We start from the raw sequence: 16,304 nt of genomic DNA on the forward strand, positions 1-16,304 counted from the left end.
AAAATGTGTTTTAAAGTCACTACTGATGAGGACTGTATAACCTCTGAATTACATCAGTCTTTAAAGTTATTTAAAGTGTAGCTGAAGTATAGTTTCACTTTAACACAATTACTTCAGTATATCTTAAGTTAGACCACATTAAGTACAAAATGTGTTGTTCCAATTCATCAGACTTTATACCAGTTTAGTATACCAAAAGAACAATTGAAGGATATTTTTATTAAGTACATAAATACGTGAATGTATTTGTAGAATGCTTAGCATGAAATACATGTATGTTCATATACATATCAGTATATTTCTTTTTCACTAGGGATATTATATACTTCAGCTTTTTATCAGTCATTCTACTTTCTAGATATCAGGCATTAAAAAACCCATTTTGCAGAACGTGTACGTGCTCATGAATCTCCCGGCACACGCTCAGATTCTGCAGTAGAAGTTGAGTCTGCTACAGGCAGGCCAGATCAGAGCAGTCTCTCCGAGTGAGGCTCAGTGATGGCTTCGTCTCAGCTCAGTCTCCTGCCATCCAACCAGCTGTCATTCAAACTCTAAACATTCACTACATCGGTCACATGGCTCATGTGAGCCGCTGCAACATTTACAGGCCTGTCCTGCAGCCACAGAGCAGAGATCTGACTGCTGCCACGAGCAGGACCACTCGCTTCATCCAAAATGAAATGTCGAGTTGAAACAGCTCGTGTCTGGAGTCCAGTGCTAATGCGACTTTAGATGGGCCGCTGCTTCATAATGACCCTCCAGGCTCTTTCACTTGTACTTGCTACAGCTGTTTAGCCAACTAAAGAGTGGCCCTTCTACATCAATGCTTATACATAATTAAAGAAGGCTGTATGGCACAGCAGTTTTACCACAGTAATGGAGTACAATGCAATGCAGGACTAACTAATTGCATACTACTAACCATCTAAACACATGATCAAAGCTAAAGTTATGCTCTACATAATATATTACATATGTCTTACTGACCTTTAATAGGGCCTCTTTGGAGCTCAGTTGCTGTGCGAGCTGGCTGATCTGATTGGTGGAGGTCTCGCTGAGCTGGGCCAGACTGGCTTGAAGTCTCTGAACGTCCTCGGCCAGACGCTCTACCTCCCTTTCCTTCGCACCCAGCTCTGCCTCCAGACTGCTGCAAGATAGCGCCTCCAGAGGCTTGTCCTGCACACACAGATAAACACATTTTACAATGTTGTACAGACAATGTAAATGGTAACACTTCCTGTTAGCCAAGGCAAATCTCTGTGTTCTTGAGCAGTGTGATGCAGTGTACTGTGTTGTATCAAATTTGTATTTAAATGAACCTGCACTGTTAGCAGTATATATACTGTCCAAAGCACAATAAAAATATTTAAATGCATTATATTCATAAACCCTTATAATGCGCTTTTTAACAATTTTACAAATAATTATAAATATATTTTGGTCATATTTTGGTCATACTCTAAGGCACAATTATCGAATATTAACAAACTATTAACCACATATTTTGCCTCAATAAACTTCTAATTTGCATCCTATACAGTATTACATTATTTGTTTAATTGTTCATATGTTTAATGTTAACATTTCATACATTCATGCTTCTAATGTATGATTTTTTATAATTTACAAATCTGATATCAGTCCTTATTAAGTATTTTTTGACAGCCCTAATAGATTAATCTCAATATTATAATATTAATATATTGCTTGTTTATGTATTAAAATTTACAACGTCACTGTGAATGCATGTCTCCTGTATCCTCCCTCTTTCATTACAATACAGGCATGTAGAGTTTCGTTCTTACCGCTTCCGGTGCTTTCTGGATCTGATTGGATGGTTGCAGGGTTTTGTCAGTTGAAGTGAGCTGCTCCCTCAGGCTCACGGCCTCCCTCTCTGCCGCCTCGGCCCTCTGTGGGCCACAGACAGAACAAATGGGTTAAAAATGGACTAAGTTGCAGATAAATAACCATAATATCAACCAACGCTGAGAAGACTTGGAGCTAAGAGATCACAGGCCTATTTTTTATGGCTGGGCTGAAAAATGTTAACTGAACTCACATGGGTCCTACTTGGCTGAGTGCTCTATTATTCAAGCTAAAGTCAAGGTATGTATGGTTGGTTGATTCACAGAATATGCAAATCACGCAGAGTTCATTTTAAATAAAGATTGTGGTGTTAATTCATTTGTTGCCCTAGAATGGATGCCTGACCTAAAGACAAATGGCTAGATTCACGACGAGACTTCAAAAGTTAAATGTATTGTTAAAGCTGCTTAAAGCATTCAACCTTTAGATGCACTGAATCCAGCACCACCATCTTTATGCATGTATGGTAATGACGAGCTTAATTATGCTAATTTATTCCAAGCGTCTACGTAACAAGTCTTACCAAATGTTCTTTTTTTCTGTTGATTGGAATAATAATGCTAATGAAAACAATGATTATAAACTTTATACTCAAGTGTTTGTTTATTGCCTGCCCTACATTTTCAAAAACTTAGTTGATCATTTTTAGACAAGCAAGCTGATTTAACAGTGTTTTGCAAACAGAGACATTCAGAAAAAAATGGGAGTTTTGAGTATGTTAGCAAGAAATAAGCCAGGAAGAGATAAATTAATAATATTATAATATAAAATAAAATATTCCTACAGATCAGCTTTCTCATACACATAAGGTCAGTAAATGATAGACTGCTGATAAATAATAAAAATCCCAGAAATGCACAAAACCAATAAAAAGGCAAGAGATTCTTTATATTGCATCACATAAAAGATCTGATATCCATTTAGATTTAGCCGTTGGGGCTCAGAGCTCGAAAAAGTGCAAGGGAATGATGGATTTCTTCCAAAAGGAAAGCAGATGGAGGGAATTAGGATTTCTGGGACTTGTATATATGTGTCTCCAATAAAGTTGTGTGCTAATAAAAGAAATTTGCAATCTAGCACAGCAACTTCTGTAGAGTCCATTAGACCAGCGATATTAATAAAAGACCTAAACAAGCTGTTATTGTGTCTTAGATTTGCATACAATAGAAATACAAGTCACTTTTCCATGAGGAATATGGCCTTTACCTGATTGGCTCTCTCCAAATCTGTCGTCACCGCTTCAATCTCATTGGCCCTGAAAAATGAAGGCGCACATTACTTACGCAGGCAGGAGGGAAACAATAGCGCAGGTTAGTTGCAATAAAACACAATGATGCAACATAACGCAATGCAATAAAATGGGTCACAGACGGAACAGACCAGGTGGAACAGAAGACCTCACATCAACATAAAACGGGTAATCAGCATCTTGCCTCACTTCTGGGCCGCTTGCATGTGTGCATATGCAATTACGAGCAGCTAGATGCGTTCTGAGAGCATTCATCATGAAAGCATCTGGGTATGTGTGTATTGTTGTGTAGAGATCAGCCGTTTCAGTTGGACTTCCATAACCCTGCCAAGCATGTGAACACTTGCACACTCACCCGTATGCACACTGGCAAACACACATACACACTATCGCATGCACGCGGGGCCATTAAGCCCTCTCGATTTCACAGTAATCCGATGGACTGTGAGCTGTGTAGCCCAGCAGTGGGTTCACGGCTCAGCCACATGGACAAGCCCAGGTTAAAACAGAGGGATTACACTAATATAGGCCTCAGACTCCTTTTAATGCACACTAATCTGATATAATATTCTCAATTCTGCTAGCACACAGCTCAGCCCAGCAAATGGCATGGCTTAGGTGTGTAAACACAACTGCTTTCAATAAAGGTTAACAGTACTGTATGTCCCCATTAAACATTCAACTCAAATGAGATGAGTTTGTTCACTTAAATACAGCTTTCAAACATTCTTTTAGTAAAAAAAAAAAAAAAAAAACTACAAAAAGTCATGCTGCCCATTTGGATTAAATTTACTTTTATTATTAGAATTAGGAAATGAGTTTATGAAAACATCATGATCCAAATCCAAAGTCAAGGCTGAGAAATTGTTTCACCATTTACTCTTCTTCAAGCTATTTCGAACATGCATGAACTTAAAAGAAGGTATTGTGAAGAATGTGAGTAACCAAACAGATTATGATCCCTACGGACTTCCATAACATTTTTATCCTTTCTATAGAAGCTATCAATTGTTTGGTTGCCAACATTCTTCAAAATACCTTTTATGTTCCACAAAAGAAAGAAACTCGTCCATTTTTAGAACAGCTTGAGGGTGAGTAAATGGCTAAAGGATTTTCATTTCTGGGTGGACTATCCATTTAAGGTTTAGCCGGTTACTAAGCATTATGGTCACACATTTTTTTAAGGTCCAATTTCCGCTATTAACAAACCATTAACTGCAAATTTTGCCTTCATAAATTCATAATTTGTCATTTATTAATAGTAGTTAAGTTTAGCTAATGGGTAGGATTAGGGATGTAGAATATGGTCATGCCGAATATTTGCTTTATAAGTGCTAATAAACAGACAATGGGCCCTATTTTAACGATCTGAAACGCAAGTGTCAAAGCGCGAAGCGCAAGTAACTTTGTGGGCGGGTCTCGGCGCTGTTGCTATTTTCCCGGCGGGATAAATGGCTCTTGCGCCCGGCGCAAATCTAAAATGGGTTGGTCTGAAGAAGCTTCATTATTCATAGGTGTGGTTTGGGCGTAACGTGAAATAAACCAATCAGAGCGTCATCCAACATTCCCTTTAAAAGCAGGTGCGCAAGTTCCATTATGGATTGCTATTATTATGGCGTATTTACCAGGCGCACGCCAGGAGCGGTTCACAGCCGAGGAGACTGATGTTCTTGTAAGAGCAGTGAAAGACAGAGAAGTTGTGTTGTATGGGGATGGGAGAATAATTAGCCTGAATAATTTGTAAGCTAGATTTATGCCTATTTTGTTCACATCTTCGTGGCACACCACAATGATTTCCGTCATCTCATGTGTTAATATTTTTTTAGTGTAACAATTTATGATTTGCAAAAATAACTGTTGCATCTGTGTAGATTACATGAGCAAAGTGTATGCGCGTTGTGCATGCTATACATTATGGTCAAGCATGCGCCCTTAAAATAGCATAATGAACAACGCGCAACGCGCCACTGACTTTAGACTAGGTTTTTTCTGGTCAGTGGCGCAATTGTTTAATGGAACAGCAAAATAGCACCAGGGATTGTTTGCGCCGGAACATGCCTCCTTTTTTGCGCTGAACCGCCCAGGGAGCGCAAGTTCATTCACTAGTTTAGCAACGTGCCTCTGTGGAGGGAAAAGCGCGCTTTGCGCGGGTGCAAAATAGGAATGACACAAGCGTCGGTGTACAAAGTCAATTGCGCTGGGTGCAAGATAGGGCCCAGAATGTTAAAAAGCATGCTAATAACTAACTAGTTAAAAGTGAGAATAGGTCCTCAAGGTCCAGAAAAGTATGAAAGACATTGTCAGAATAGTCCATCTGCCATCAGTGGTTCAACCGTAATGTTGTGAAGCGACGAGAATACTTTTTGAAAACGAAGAAAACAAAAATAATGACTTCATTCAACAATTTGTCTCCTCATCGCTTCATAACGTTACGGTTGAACCACTGATGGCAGATGGACTATTTTCACAATGTCTTTCATACTTTTCTGGACTCTGACAATGTAATTTACTTTGCAGTCAATGGGACAGTCACAAGCCTCCCGGTTTTCATCCAAAATATCTTAAATTGTGTTTCAAAGATGAACAAACCTTTTACGGGTTTGGAACGACATGGGGGTAAGTGATTAATGACAAAATTTTCATTTTGGGGTGGAATAACCCTTTCAGTGTTACCGGCATTATTATATCAAAACATTCAATTGACAACCATTTTGCATATGACATAATTTAAAGTGTTTCATTTTCTTTTATTAGATGTTTTGCCGCAACACACTTAGCATGTGGTTAAGTATACTAACTGCCAAGTTACACCACCGTTTTTGTTTTGATTTTGGCACATCTTAACCAAACTCAATGTGTTCTCATACTACAATGTGTTGTCTCTGGTGTGCAAACAACAAATGTTTCTGTACTACTTAGAGCATTTTTTAAACCACAGTCTAAACCAAATTAAAAGCATTCCCACAATAATGTGTAGCATGTGTGCTAACTGCTAGGCTAGTACTTTGTTCTGTAGCCATTTTTGTTTGATTCTGAACCACAATCTCCACAAACTCAAATAGATCACACATGATAATGTGTTGTAGCCTGTATTCCAACAACTAAGCTACAAATTCGACCAATCTGTTTATTTTTTGCTTGATTTTGTAAAACAGAACATTCACACATAATGTGTAACAGCATGTGTATTGCTAGGTTACTACTCACTACATTAGCTGTTTCTGTACCACTGCCTTTAACAAACTCATGTGTTCACACTTGAAGCAGCAAAGCTAATGCTTGTAGCTGGATTTGACACGACAAACATTTAACCAACACATAATCTTTAAGAGAGTAAAACTTGTTAGCCCACATACTGAGCCCTTAATCTGATAAAAGCACTTGCATTATTTCTGTCACCCACTGTATTCTCCTCTCGAACGGTTCTCCCATTGACATTTCTGACCATGTGACTGCAAACTGAGAGGAGTCAAGCACAGCTGAAATTAATTCAACAGCCAAGCTTAATTAGAGGCGATTTGGTTTAATGATTCAGATGAGCTTAACTCGGCTTTGTGCGCACTTTTAAGCACGTGACTCCGGCATCTCATGGTTGATACTGCGTTGGAGTTTCATTGTGGAAAAAAAAAGTGAAGAGAATAATATGTAGTACTACTACAAATTATTATTGAAACTAAATTATTCACTCCAATTACATGACGGCTTTCTTACATCAATGTGAAACCCCATTTTTTAAAATGTGACATTTCAAAGTGAAACTGAATATTCAACAGTAGAACAGGACTTTTTTTTTTTTTTTTACTCACTGGAAATTTATTGTATTATGAAAAATGGGCATTACACACCAGAATGGCACTAAAAACAATGTCTTAACATCTATTAAAATAGACTTCCTTTTTTGGGGGGGGGGGGATATTATGTGCACGGATTAATTTCTCATAATAAGAACCAGCACATTTAAGGAAACTAAATATAGCCAATTGCATTTTCACTTCACCTTTAAAAACTAAAATGTTTAATAATGTAGATATTTATTATTTAACATATTTAGCTAGCTTCTTTCCCTCTGAGCTTTACCAAACCCAAATAGTTAAATATAAATCATTAAATAATGCAAGATCATCACAGATTTGGGAATTATGGAATATAATACTCCTTTAAACCTAAAGACTGCAGATCAGAGGTTTATTTTATGCATTAACAGTGTCATGATCTCGTCATGGCACTGAATACAAAAATACAATCCCTCTTAAATACAGTGTAAAGAGGCACTCATTCTTTCTCTCTCGCTCACACACACACACGCACACACACACACACACACACACACACACACGATTGTGAACCTGCATAACCTAATCTCCTCTCATTTCTGCTCTCGTCAGCTCATGTTCACTCCCTCCTTTATGGGCCCCACTGTAAAAACACATTAAATGACGACCTTAAAGGGGCCATATTCGACACTTTTATAGTATTTTCTGTCTTTCCTTGAATTCACTAACATTAGTCAAGGTTTCTTGCACTGAAAACAATCATAATGTAGTGTAATGCTCTCTCTTTGACCCTTACATATAACCTGTTTTTGCTACTGTATCTTTGAGAATTCTATATGCAAATGTGCTCTGCTGTGATTGGCTGACCCTTTCGTGAACTGTTGGTAGAGATTTTTGTTATATTTATATATATGTTTCAAGTGGGAGGTTTGCGTGTTAGAGTTCATCAATGTTCTTCATAGAAATTTAATTTCAAAAGACCAAAAAATAAAATCCGTGATATGTCCACTTTAACGATGAAAAGATAACGACGAGAACTGCGTGAGACATACGTAACTCCCATTGGAGCTCAGCCTTCAAATCCAGCATGTTCTTCATCACCTCGAACCAGGAGGCCAGAGGTTATCTGCGAGATCATTCATTCTGATTATTTCATCATGTACATACGAACACACTACAATGCGGGAAAGTCCAAAGAAATAAAAGTGCGAACGTAATCCAGGAACACATAAACACAACTTCTTTTGTTATTCTATCAGCTACCACTGATGAATAGAGCGTATTAAACACTTACTGCATTTGATTATTGTATTTGGTCGGCTCTCGCCTGATAAATTATGAGAACCAGATGCTTTGATTTTGACCTTTTCCATCCAGCATGGCTGTCAGAAAGGGGAGGTTAACTCGGCGCTCGGGCGAAGCTAGCGAGAGAGAGGTCCAGGTTACATGCATCCTCTGGCTGTAATTCAACTCTTTCAGGCGATTCTCTCTCTCCCGTCTTGCTCGAACTCACTCTCGTTCGCTCTCTCCCCAGTGTCTTTGTTTCTGTTGCGGATCAAATCCCCCTGGGCTGGTACGACATTTCACAGATTTAGCCCATTAGATTTCCATTTTGCTCTCTTTCTCCATTTGGCCCCTATCTTATGGAGCCAGTGTAGGCTTTATCCTGGTGGGGTTTTTTGTCCTCCCATCCTCTCTTAACCTTCTGAAGGCTGGAGTGGTAAGAAAACCCTCGGGTTAGATTTTTTTCTCCTCTTGTTGAGTGTCTGACCTCCAGGAGATACGAAAAATCTCATTTTTAAGTGTCATTCCTCACTAACTCTCAAAACAAAAAAACATAATCGACCCAATTCTTTCTCGACAGCAATCACACAGGTGTATAATCATCTCCTAAGGAGTTTTCAAGAGTTTTGTTCAGGAGTAAATTAAATACTAAAGATGTTGATTTACCTGTTATTTCATTATGAGATACTCAACCTTACCAATAATAGTTTTTCCTTCAATTTCTGAAGGAAACACGAAGAGTAAGTGCTTTGTGGTTTAGAAAAAGTTCTTAACCATTAAGTTAAGTGTAAAAAATGTAACCATACATATAATACACTGATAAATATTAAACTTTTAAAAGTAAATCCAAACATTAAATAGTCTAAACAAAGTCCCAAAAATTAAGGAAAAATTTAATTATAAATATGAAAACACTGAATCGTTATATTAAATTAGAAGAAAACATATTTGACAGTTTTCCAAAACTTGCAAAGTATCAATACATGGTTGTTAAAGGTGGTTCTTACTGGCACCTTAAAGAAAAAAAGAAAAAAAAACACCAAATCTCTATTGTTTTGATCCACAAATATTGGTCGGCGACTTCTGGTTATGGAATTTTTTGCACCGGTTTTATTGACAGCCAGATGAAAATTGCAAGGTTTACTGGTTGGAAAAGTAACTGTATATTGTTCCTCTACAAACCACACAATGTGAGGTATCACTTTTGTTTATACTACAAATAATACACAGTACAGGTCAAATGTCACAACAAAGTTAAACGCTCAAGGTTTATGGTTCAGAATCCCATAACCATTGGTATAAGGAATAGAGATGTTAGTTTAGCTATTCATTTTAGTTTAGTGTACTATAGTGTATCAAGCTATATTTGGAAAAATCTATATACCCGCATAATGCATCTGCACAATACTGTGGAAATATCAGCGAACAATGTAAGAGCTTCTGGGATGGTGAAATGTCTTGCTTGACACAGATGAAATGTTTTCTTTGCACTCAGCTGGCGAGCGTAGATCTGTGCAGATAAATCAGGTGGGTAGGATGAGGTCCTTTGTGTTCCCTGCAGTAATTCAAAACCTGCCAGACTGATGGGAGTACAGACAAATGGATCAGACAGAGCAAAAATCCACCCTCCGAAATGTCACACAACCAACAACGCAGCAGAGACCCTGTCAAGCAAAACACGCTGGATTCGGAGACGAAAAAAGGCTGAGAGGTGCGAACAGGCCTGACGTTGCTCTTCTGCCTGGATGTGAGGGGAATCAAACCATGCTGTTTATCCGAGTCAGTGCATGTAACATCACAGGACGCATAGACAAAAGGATCTGAAGGTATGTTCACAGCAAACACAGTCGCCGCGAGCCCGTGGGGACTGTCATGTCACTGGGAGCCGATGAAATTCGTGTGCACAGCTCTCGCATGCCAGAACCCTGACTGCACCAGATCACTGGCTCAGTGCACTCCTCCACGGTTTACATCTCTCTCTCTCACACACACACACGCCAAGCCCACATAAACCACAAACAGAAATTCACTCCGTCTCTCTCCATTTCTCGCTCTTTATAACACATGCACACATCCCCACCTAGACGCACGCTCACGATCCAACATCCGCACACAATTCCACAGGCCTCACACACGGCTGCTATTTCTGTAAGCTCCCCATCTACTGCCCATTTGTCTCGTAAAGGACACACTGCAAAACCCAACCTGCCACTTTCAGCGCAGGAGAAACAACTTTAATTGCATGTTGTTCCTTTCCAATTCAGTCAGGGAGAAACCAGAGAGAGTTTAACCACGCTGGGAACAAGCACAACAGGCCACACAGCATGACAAACTCAACCCTAAGCCCTAGGATTACTAAAACTGCCCGAGGTAATAAACTCAATGTATTTTCTGCTTTGTTTCCTACAAAAAAAATAAAATAAAATAGGGTTAAGTGTCAGACTGTTAAGTATGTATATGACAATTGCTAAATATGAAAAAGTGAATGTTAAAGTGAATATCTTAATGTTGAGGCAAAACTAAATATCTTGTGCCACATACAAAAACATTAAGCCGAAATACATTCAATTATATTTACACAAAAATGTTGGCTTGTTAAACTTAATATGTAAAAATGGAAAAGGTAAATAAAAAACAAATAAGCTGACTAATTTACAGAAACTATTTGTTAAATACAAATGTGTCAATTTAGCTAATTTAAACATAAATTATTGTAATTCAATAAATAAACATTCAAATACGCTGAAAATGTTTTTCTTAAATTAAATATGAAAATGAATAAAATACAAAAACAATTTATTAAATACAAATGTTGAGTTAAATATGAAAACAATAGGTTAAATACACTGAGTTAAGTTGGAAACCTTAAATATATAAAAATAATAAAAATTCTAATATGATCATTAAGCATGACTATTGAAAATGCAATTTCTTATATCAAATATGAAAATGTTAAATGGAAAAATGGAAATGTTATATTACTAAGCTATTATAAACACTAAGAAAATAGTTAAATATGAATTATACTATAATAAATACAAATACAAGTTAAAAACATTAAATATAAATACATAAATTAAAAAAATTACAACAACGCCTTTTTAAAGGCAGTCTTTTGAACATATGAAAACATTAAGTTAAATAAAAATGAGATGAGTTAAATATAAATGCCATAAGGTAAATATGAGCATCTAGATTAAATATGATCTCCAAATCCTAAGTTTATTATGCTATTTAAAAAGACTGTAATGAATGTGTATCAGCACTGGCGTGTGTTTGTGCAGGCATGCATGGGCCGATGCCCGTGTCTGTGCCAGCTGTAGTTACTGTAGCTGGCAGGACATTAATGAGGAGGTCCTGAGGAGGGATGAGAGCAGAGTCTGGGCTGGAAAAGAAAAAGAAGCGGATTAAAATTTCAGCACAACACAGAGCCCTAAGAGAGAGAGAGAACAAGATAGATGGCTGGGACGACAGACACCTCGCGGGCCTGTGAGAAAGGCGGACATTCCACCGTGAACACGTCTGGGAGGGGAGGGATAGTGGGGGAGGGGAAAAGAGAGAGTTCGCATACAAACAGCGAAGCGAATTGAAGCATTCCATTATTACGCTCGACTGAACCCTGCTCCTCTTTTCACCCTGAACCCAAGACACACACACACACACACACCAAATACACACTCTTTGCAGCTGATACCATCCTTCCTTCAGACTGAACTAAAAAAGAGAAAGAGGAAGGGGAGGGTGAGACGACAGGAAGGGATATGAGAGACAAAAATAGGAATGATGTTACTGGACTGACTAGTTAAAGACAAACTGAATGTTAAGAGGGTGAAAACTGGATAAATAAGAAAAGCAGGAACTCTCCTATCCATCAAAAATGCTTGTATTAGTTTTCTCCACCCACACGGCCTAGATTACATCAGCAGATAAAAAAAGTCACTTTAAAGACTGAAAAAGTTCAAGCTATGAAATCACTTTTTTTTTTTTACAATAGCATGCACTGAATTGTTATTCCATTTTATTTGATGCAGTCTTTCAACAAGCACGACCGCAAACATCTCCACAGTTCACATGGGTGATGATCGATCAATGTTATGGATTTTGTGTCCATACCTGCTGAACACCCAGAGCTAACAGGCCACATCAAAGGCAGAACAACTGCCCGCCGAGGGACTTCCTTTCTCATTCGCTTATTACTGGAGCACCGTGGAGCATGACACATTCTTATGTTTATTTAACTATGCAAAACTCATACAAGAATGTCTCAGCACCCTTCCCGTTGAGATCCACCTACTACCACTGTAGATGAGCTGAGTTAACAGAGCATGTAAAACCCTGAGGCCAGGAAAGGGCTCTTAGATGGGGGGCGGGATTCCTTTATCCCCTATCAAAGACACATGCACAGAATCACGTAACCTCATTAAGTCAGCAATCACAACAACAAGACAACGACGAAGCCTTGGATTATAGAATTTCCAAGCTTAAGCAAAATCAGATATGTAAAGCACAAAGCCAAATATGTATAGCATGTAGACCAACACTACTAGTAGCAAAACACTTAAAATATTGATGAAATGATGGGATTTAATACACACATTTTTTTTAGGAGGATTTCGATATAAGCCAAGAGGAGACTCTTTTGCTAAAGTAAGGAAACTTTGCTTCTTTTGCTCCTATAAACAAACTTGCAAGACTAGCATATCTCAGAGGCGCGGGCACTGCGCATATTACGTGCTGCTTCATCCGCTGAAACAGATCCGCGTATGACAGATAACGGAAGTGAGAGAAGAGTATATATTACTTTTGAAAAAACACACTTTTGATCTGGTGTAAGCGTACGGGCCAACCAAAGACCCGAGAAGAGTTTGGGATAAGAGGAGAGAAAGAGCGAGGATCAATATCGGTGTTGCATTTTCTAGATGGAGAGAGCTTCGTGACAAACTTCAACTAGAAAGAGATGCCGATCTCGCTTGTGTTTTACTCGACAGGTGAGTTGTTTTGATGCCTATCTTTACAGAAAATGTATGGTATTAGAACGATCAACAAGATTAGTATTAGTATTATTACTATCCGTAGTCTGATCGCGTCTTTGCATTTACTTTGTATGTAATCTACTGGTGCAAATCGTTGAACTCGCGTTAAATCCATGATTTATCTTTGTCTGATTGATGGCTGTCAGCGATTGGGTAGAAGAAAACAAATCCCATCATTCCACACTCCTCCTAAGCGTCATCAAACCACGCGATTGATATCGTTTTTGTAGTGCGCCCTCTCGTGGCAGGTCCTACAACGTATACCTTTAAGTGATTCTTTTTATAACAATGAATAATTATGAAAATATTATGTACACACACACACACACAAACATTAAATTACATATAAATATAAATTTGTTCTGAAATGACTTCTACAGATACACAAATATAATATGCAAAATAAATGGCACTTTTTGGATCGGGCACTTAAATACTGAATTTTATGTATTATAGTACGAAATCAATTATAATTTATCATATGGTATTTAATGTCCATGAAAATACTGTTTTTAAATGGATTTTTTATGCATTGTTATATAGAAAACCACTTAATTTATTTTCGTGTTCAATTATTCAATTGTATACATACACACACACACACACAATAGACAATACAAATAACAATTTAATAATAAAAAATATAGAGAATATAAAATGTCAATAGACAGAATTGTGAATTTTTGTATGTGCTATTTACAGATGAAAGTTATTGAGTTATTTATAGTACAGTCCTGAGTAATTATGTGTTGTTCATATATAAATATGTGTGTGTGTGTGTGTGTGTGTGTGTGTGTGTATGTGTGTGTGTGTGTGTGTGTGTGTGTGTGTGTGTGAACAATGTTATGTATTGTAATGCAGGTACCTAAATTTCAATTTTACCCACATATTTCAAAAAAGAAAATTAGCATTTAACACACACACACACACACATATATATATATATATATATATATATATATATATATATATGTGTGTGTGTGTGTGTGTGTGTGTGTGTGTGTGTCCGTACACTTGCTAAAAAAATACTCAGTATTTTTATAAATACATTTCTATATTTACACTCTCGTTCATGCCAATAAAGCTATGAGAATGTCTTCCAAACTGTCTTTAAAGTACAATAAACAGCCCATTAAATTCACTGTGACGCCAACAATGTTCCTTCATTTTATATTGGCAGCAAAATCATATCCAATGATTTTGCGAATAATAAGTCATACTTACTTGACCAAAAATAAATGCCACTTAACATCTTACAAGTTATCAAGTTAATGCTTATAAAACTCCGGCACCAGGATGAGAAGCAGGTAAGAAATCGAATGGAGTGGAAACGTTTTATCTGCCACACTCTCTGTAAAAGTCCCCAGGAGAGACAGGGTGGATTGGAAACAGGCCAATGTTACTGAATGACACAATGCGTTTTCTTGTGTGTGCTTCTGTGTGTGTGTCTTACTTGTTTGTGTACTCATATTCAAATGTTGAGAGATTTATCTCTCGTTAGATCCGTGTCTGCAGTGTTCGTAGATTCAGAAGCGTGTCTTTTCCTCAAATAAACCTCGCATTGACCTTCTGGTTCGACCGCAGCTCCCCAAGGAGGGTTTCTGTGCTAGAAAAAGTGGCTTTTGGACTTCAAAGGTACAGTGCTGGGGGTCTGGCATGGCAGGGTTTGGTTTGATCACAGGTAGTGTAATTATGCCACTCCCAGAGCAGAGAACGGCGTCGAAACAGCCTGCAGCGAGCACGCTCTGCAACAGGATGCATTCCTCAGTGACAGCAAGACAAGGAAATTGCCACCTAACCCCGACCACATGACAGGGAGAGAAGAACGCACATATGCAGGCGCACACAAACACACATGCATGACCCAGATCAAGGCAAACAGACACAATGCGCAAACAAAAAGCACGTATGCACATACTGATTCGCCGCCCACAAAATGTCAGACGACAATACGAATCCCTTCATTACAGGATTCTCAGAGAATCACTCAGAGCATCTGTGCGAGTTATGAGGGATTGTGTCATCCATTATTCAGTCTTGTGTAGCCATAAAGGCATCATGGGCGGGACGTGAGGACTATTGAATATCAACTTGTCCGTGAATGAAGGTGTGATTTCACCACACTGTGTTTTCCCCCATAATCAAACCTGTCTACAGTAGGATTATGAGCTGTTTTGGTGCGAATCAAAGGGGTGTGTGTGTTTGTCTGTGTCTGTACCGACACGCAAATGTGGGTAAATGTGTGTGCAAAGGTGAGACAAAGACGCAGCACGCCTAGCAGACAGTCGAAGAAATACAGGAGGAGGAATCCGAGCCATTTTGGCACTAATCCACGCTGTCTCCTGCTGTGTCCCGTCAGAGTGAAAATGGGTTACTCACTTTGCTGTGGATTCTTCATCGTATTTCGTCTTCAGTTCATGGAGTTCTGCCTGAGTTGCTTCAAGTGCTGCGCAACAAATGAAATGCAAGTCAGTAAAACAGGCTTAAACAACTCAACTATGTCTAATGACATTTACGTAATTGTCAAAACACCCAACTTGACGGTGAATATATTAGCAAACCTGTTTGTAAGGACTGCGTTTTCATGTCCAAGTCTTCGGTCCTGCTGTCCTGGTTCTGCTGTGGCCGACTGCATAGACATACAGAGGACAATTAAAACAACTGTATGTTGACAATTAAAACAAATCTCCCAACATACATTAATGTACAGACAGGATAGTCACATTAACTCACATTTTATCTAAAGCGACTAATAAATGAGGACAATAGTGGCAATCAAATTAACAAAAGAGCAATAATATGCAATTGAAATACATAACCGAACGCTAATTTATATTTATTATTTATTATTAAATAATTAAAAAGAAAAGTTGAAAGAATTGAAAAAGAATAGAGAACGCTAGTGTTAGAGCTTCCATTTTTAAATGAAAACTAAACAAAATGAAAATGGGAATTTTTTTTTTTTTTTTATGTATTCAGAATTTAGTTACAAATGCACGTATGATTAATGAAAAATACAGTTTAAAAATTCATAAACATGAACTGAATGCTGAACAAATCGATGATGCCCAAAAATTTTGCTTAAGAACTGAAAAATGT

The 16,304-nt window shown here is 38.0% G+C and overlaps 1 protein-coding gene across 10 annotated transcripts in view; it reads right to left on the reverse strand.

Annotated features, from left to right (window-relative positions):
* cux1a (cut-like homeobox 1a) overlaps nucleotides 1-16,304 on the reverse strand; it is a 118,401-nt gene that overhangs the window by 32,717 nt on the left and 69,380 nt on the right. For all 10 annotated transcript variants that reach the window (XM_052567403.1, XM_052567399.1, XM_052567400.1 and 7 more), the window contains exons 7-11: nucleotides 15,767-15,834; nucleotides 15,585-15,651; nucleotides 3,073-3,121; nucleotides 1,806-1,910; nucleotides 988-1,176 (exon numbers count right to left, since the gene is read on the reverse strand). In XM_052567403.1, coding sequence (XP_052423363.1) covers nucleotides 988-1,176; nucleotides 1,806-1,910; nucleotides 3,073-3,121; nucleotides 15,585-15,651; nucleotides 15,767-15,834 — 478 coding nt within the window. The remainder of the gene's footprint in view (nucleotides 1-987; nucleotides 1,177-1,805; nucleotides 1,911-3,072; nucleotides 3,122-15,584; nucleotides 15,652-15,766; nucleotides 15,835-16,304) is intronic.

This window comes from Carassius gibelio, chromosome B10 (assembly GCF_023724105.1).
Source record: "Carassius gibelio isolate Cgi1373 ecotype wild population from Czech Republic chromosome B10, carGib1.2-hapl.c, whole genome shotgun sequence".
NCBI classification, from domain to species: domain Eukaryota; kingdom Metazoa; phylum Chordata; class Actinopteri; order Cypriniformes; family Cyprinidae; genus Carassius; species Carassius gibelio.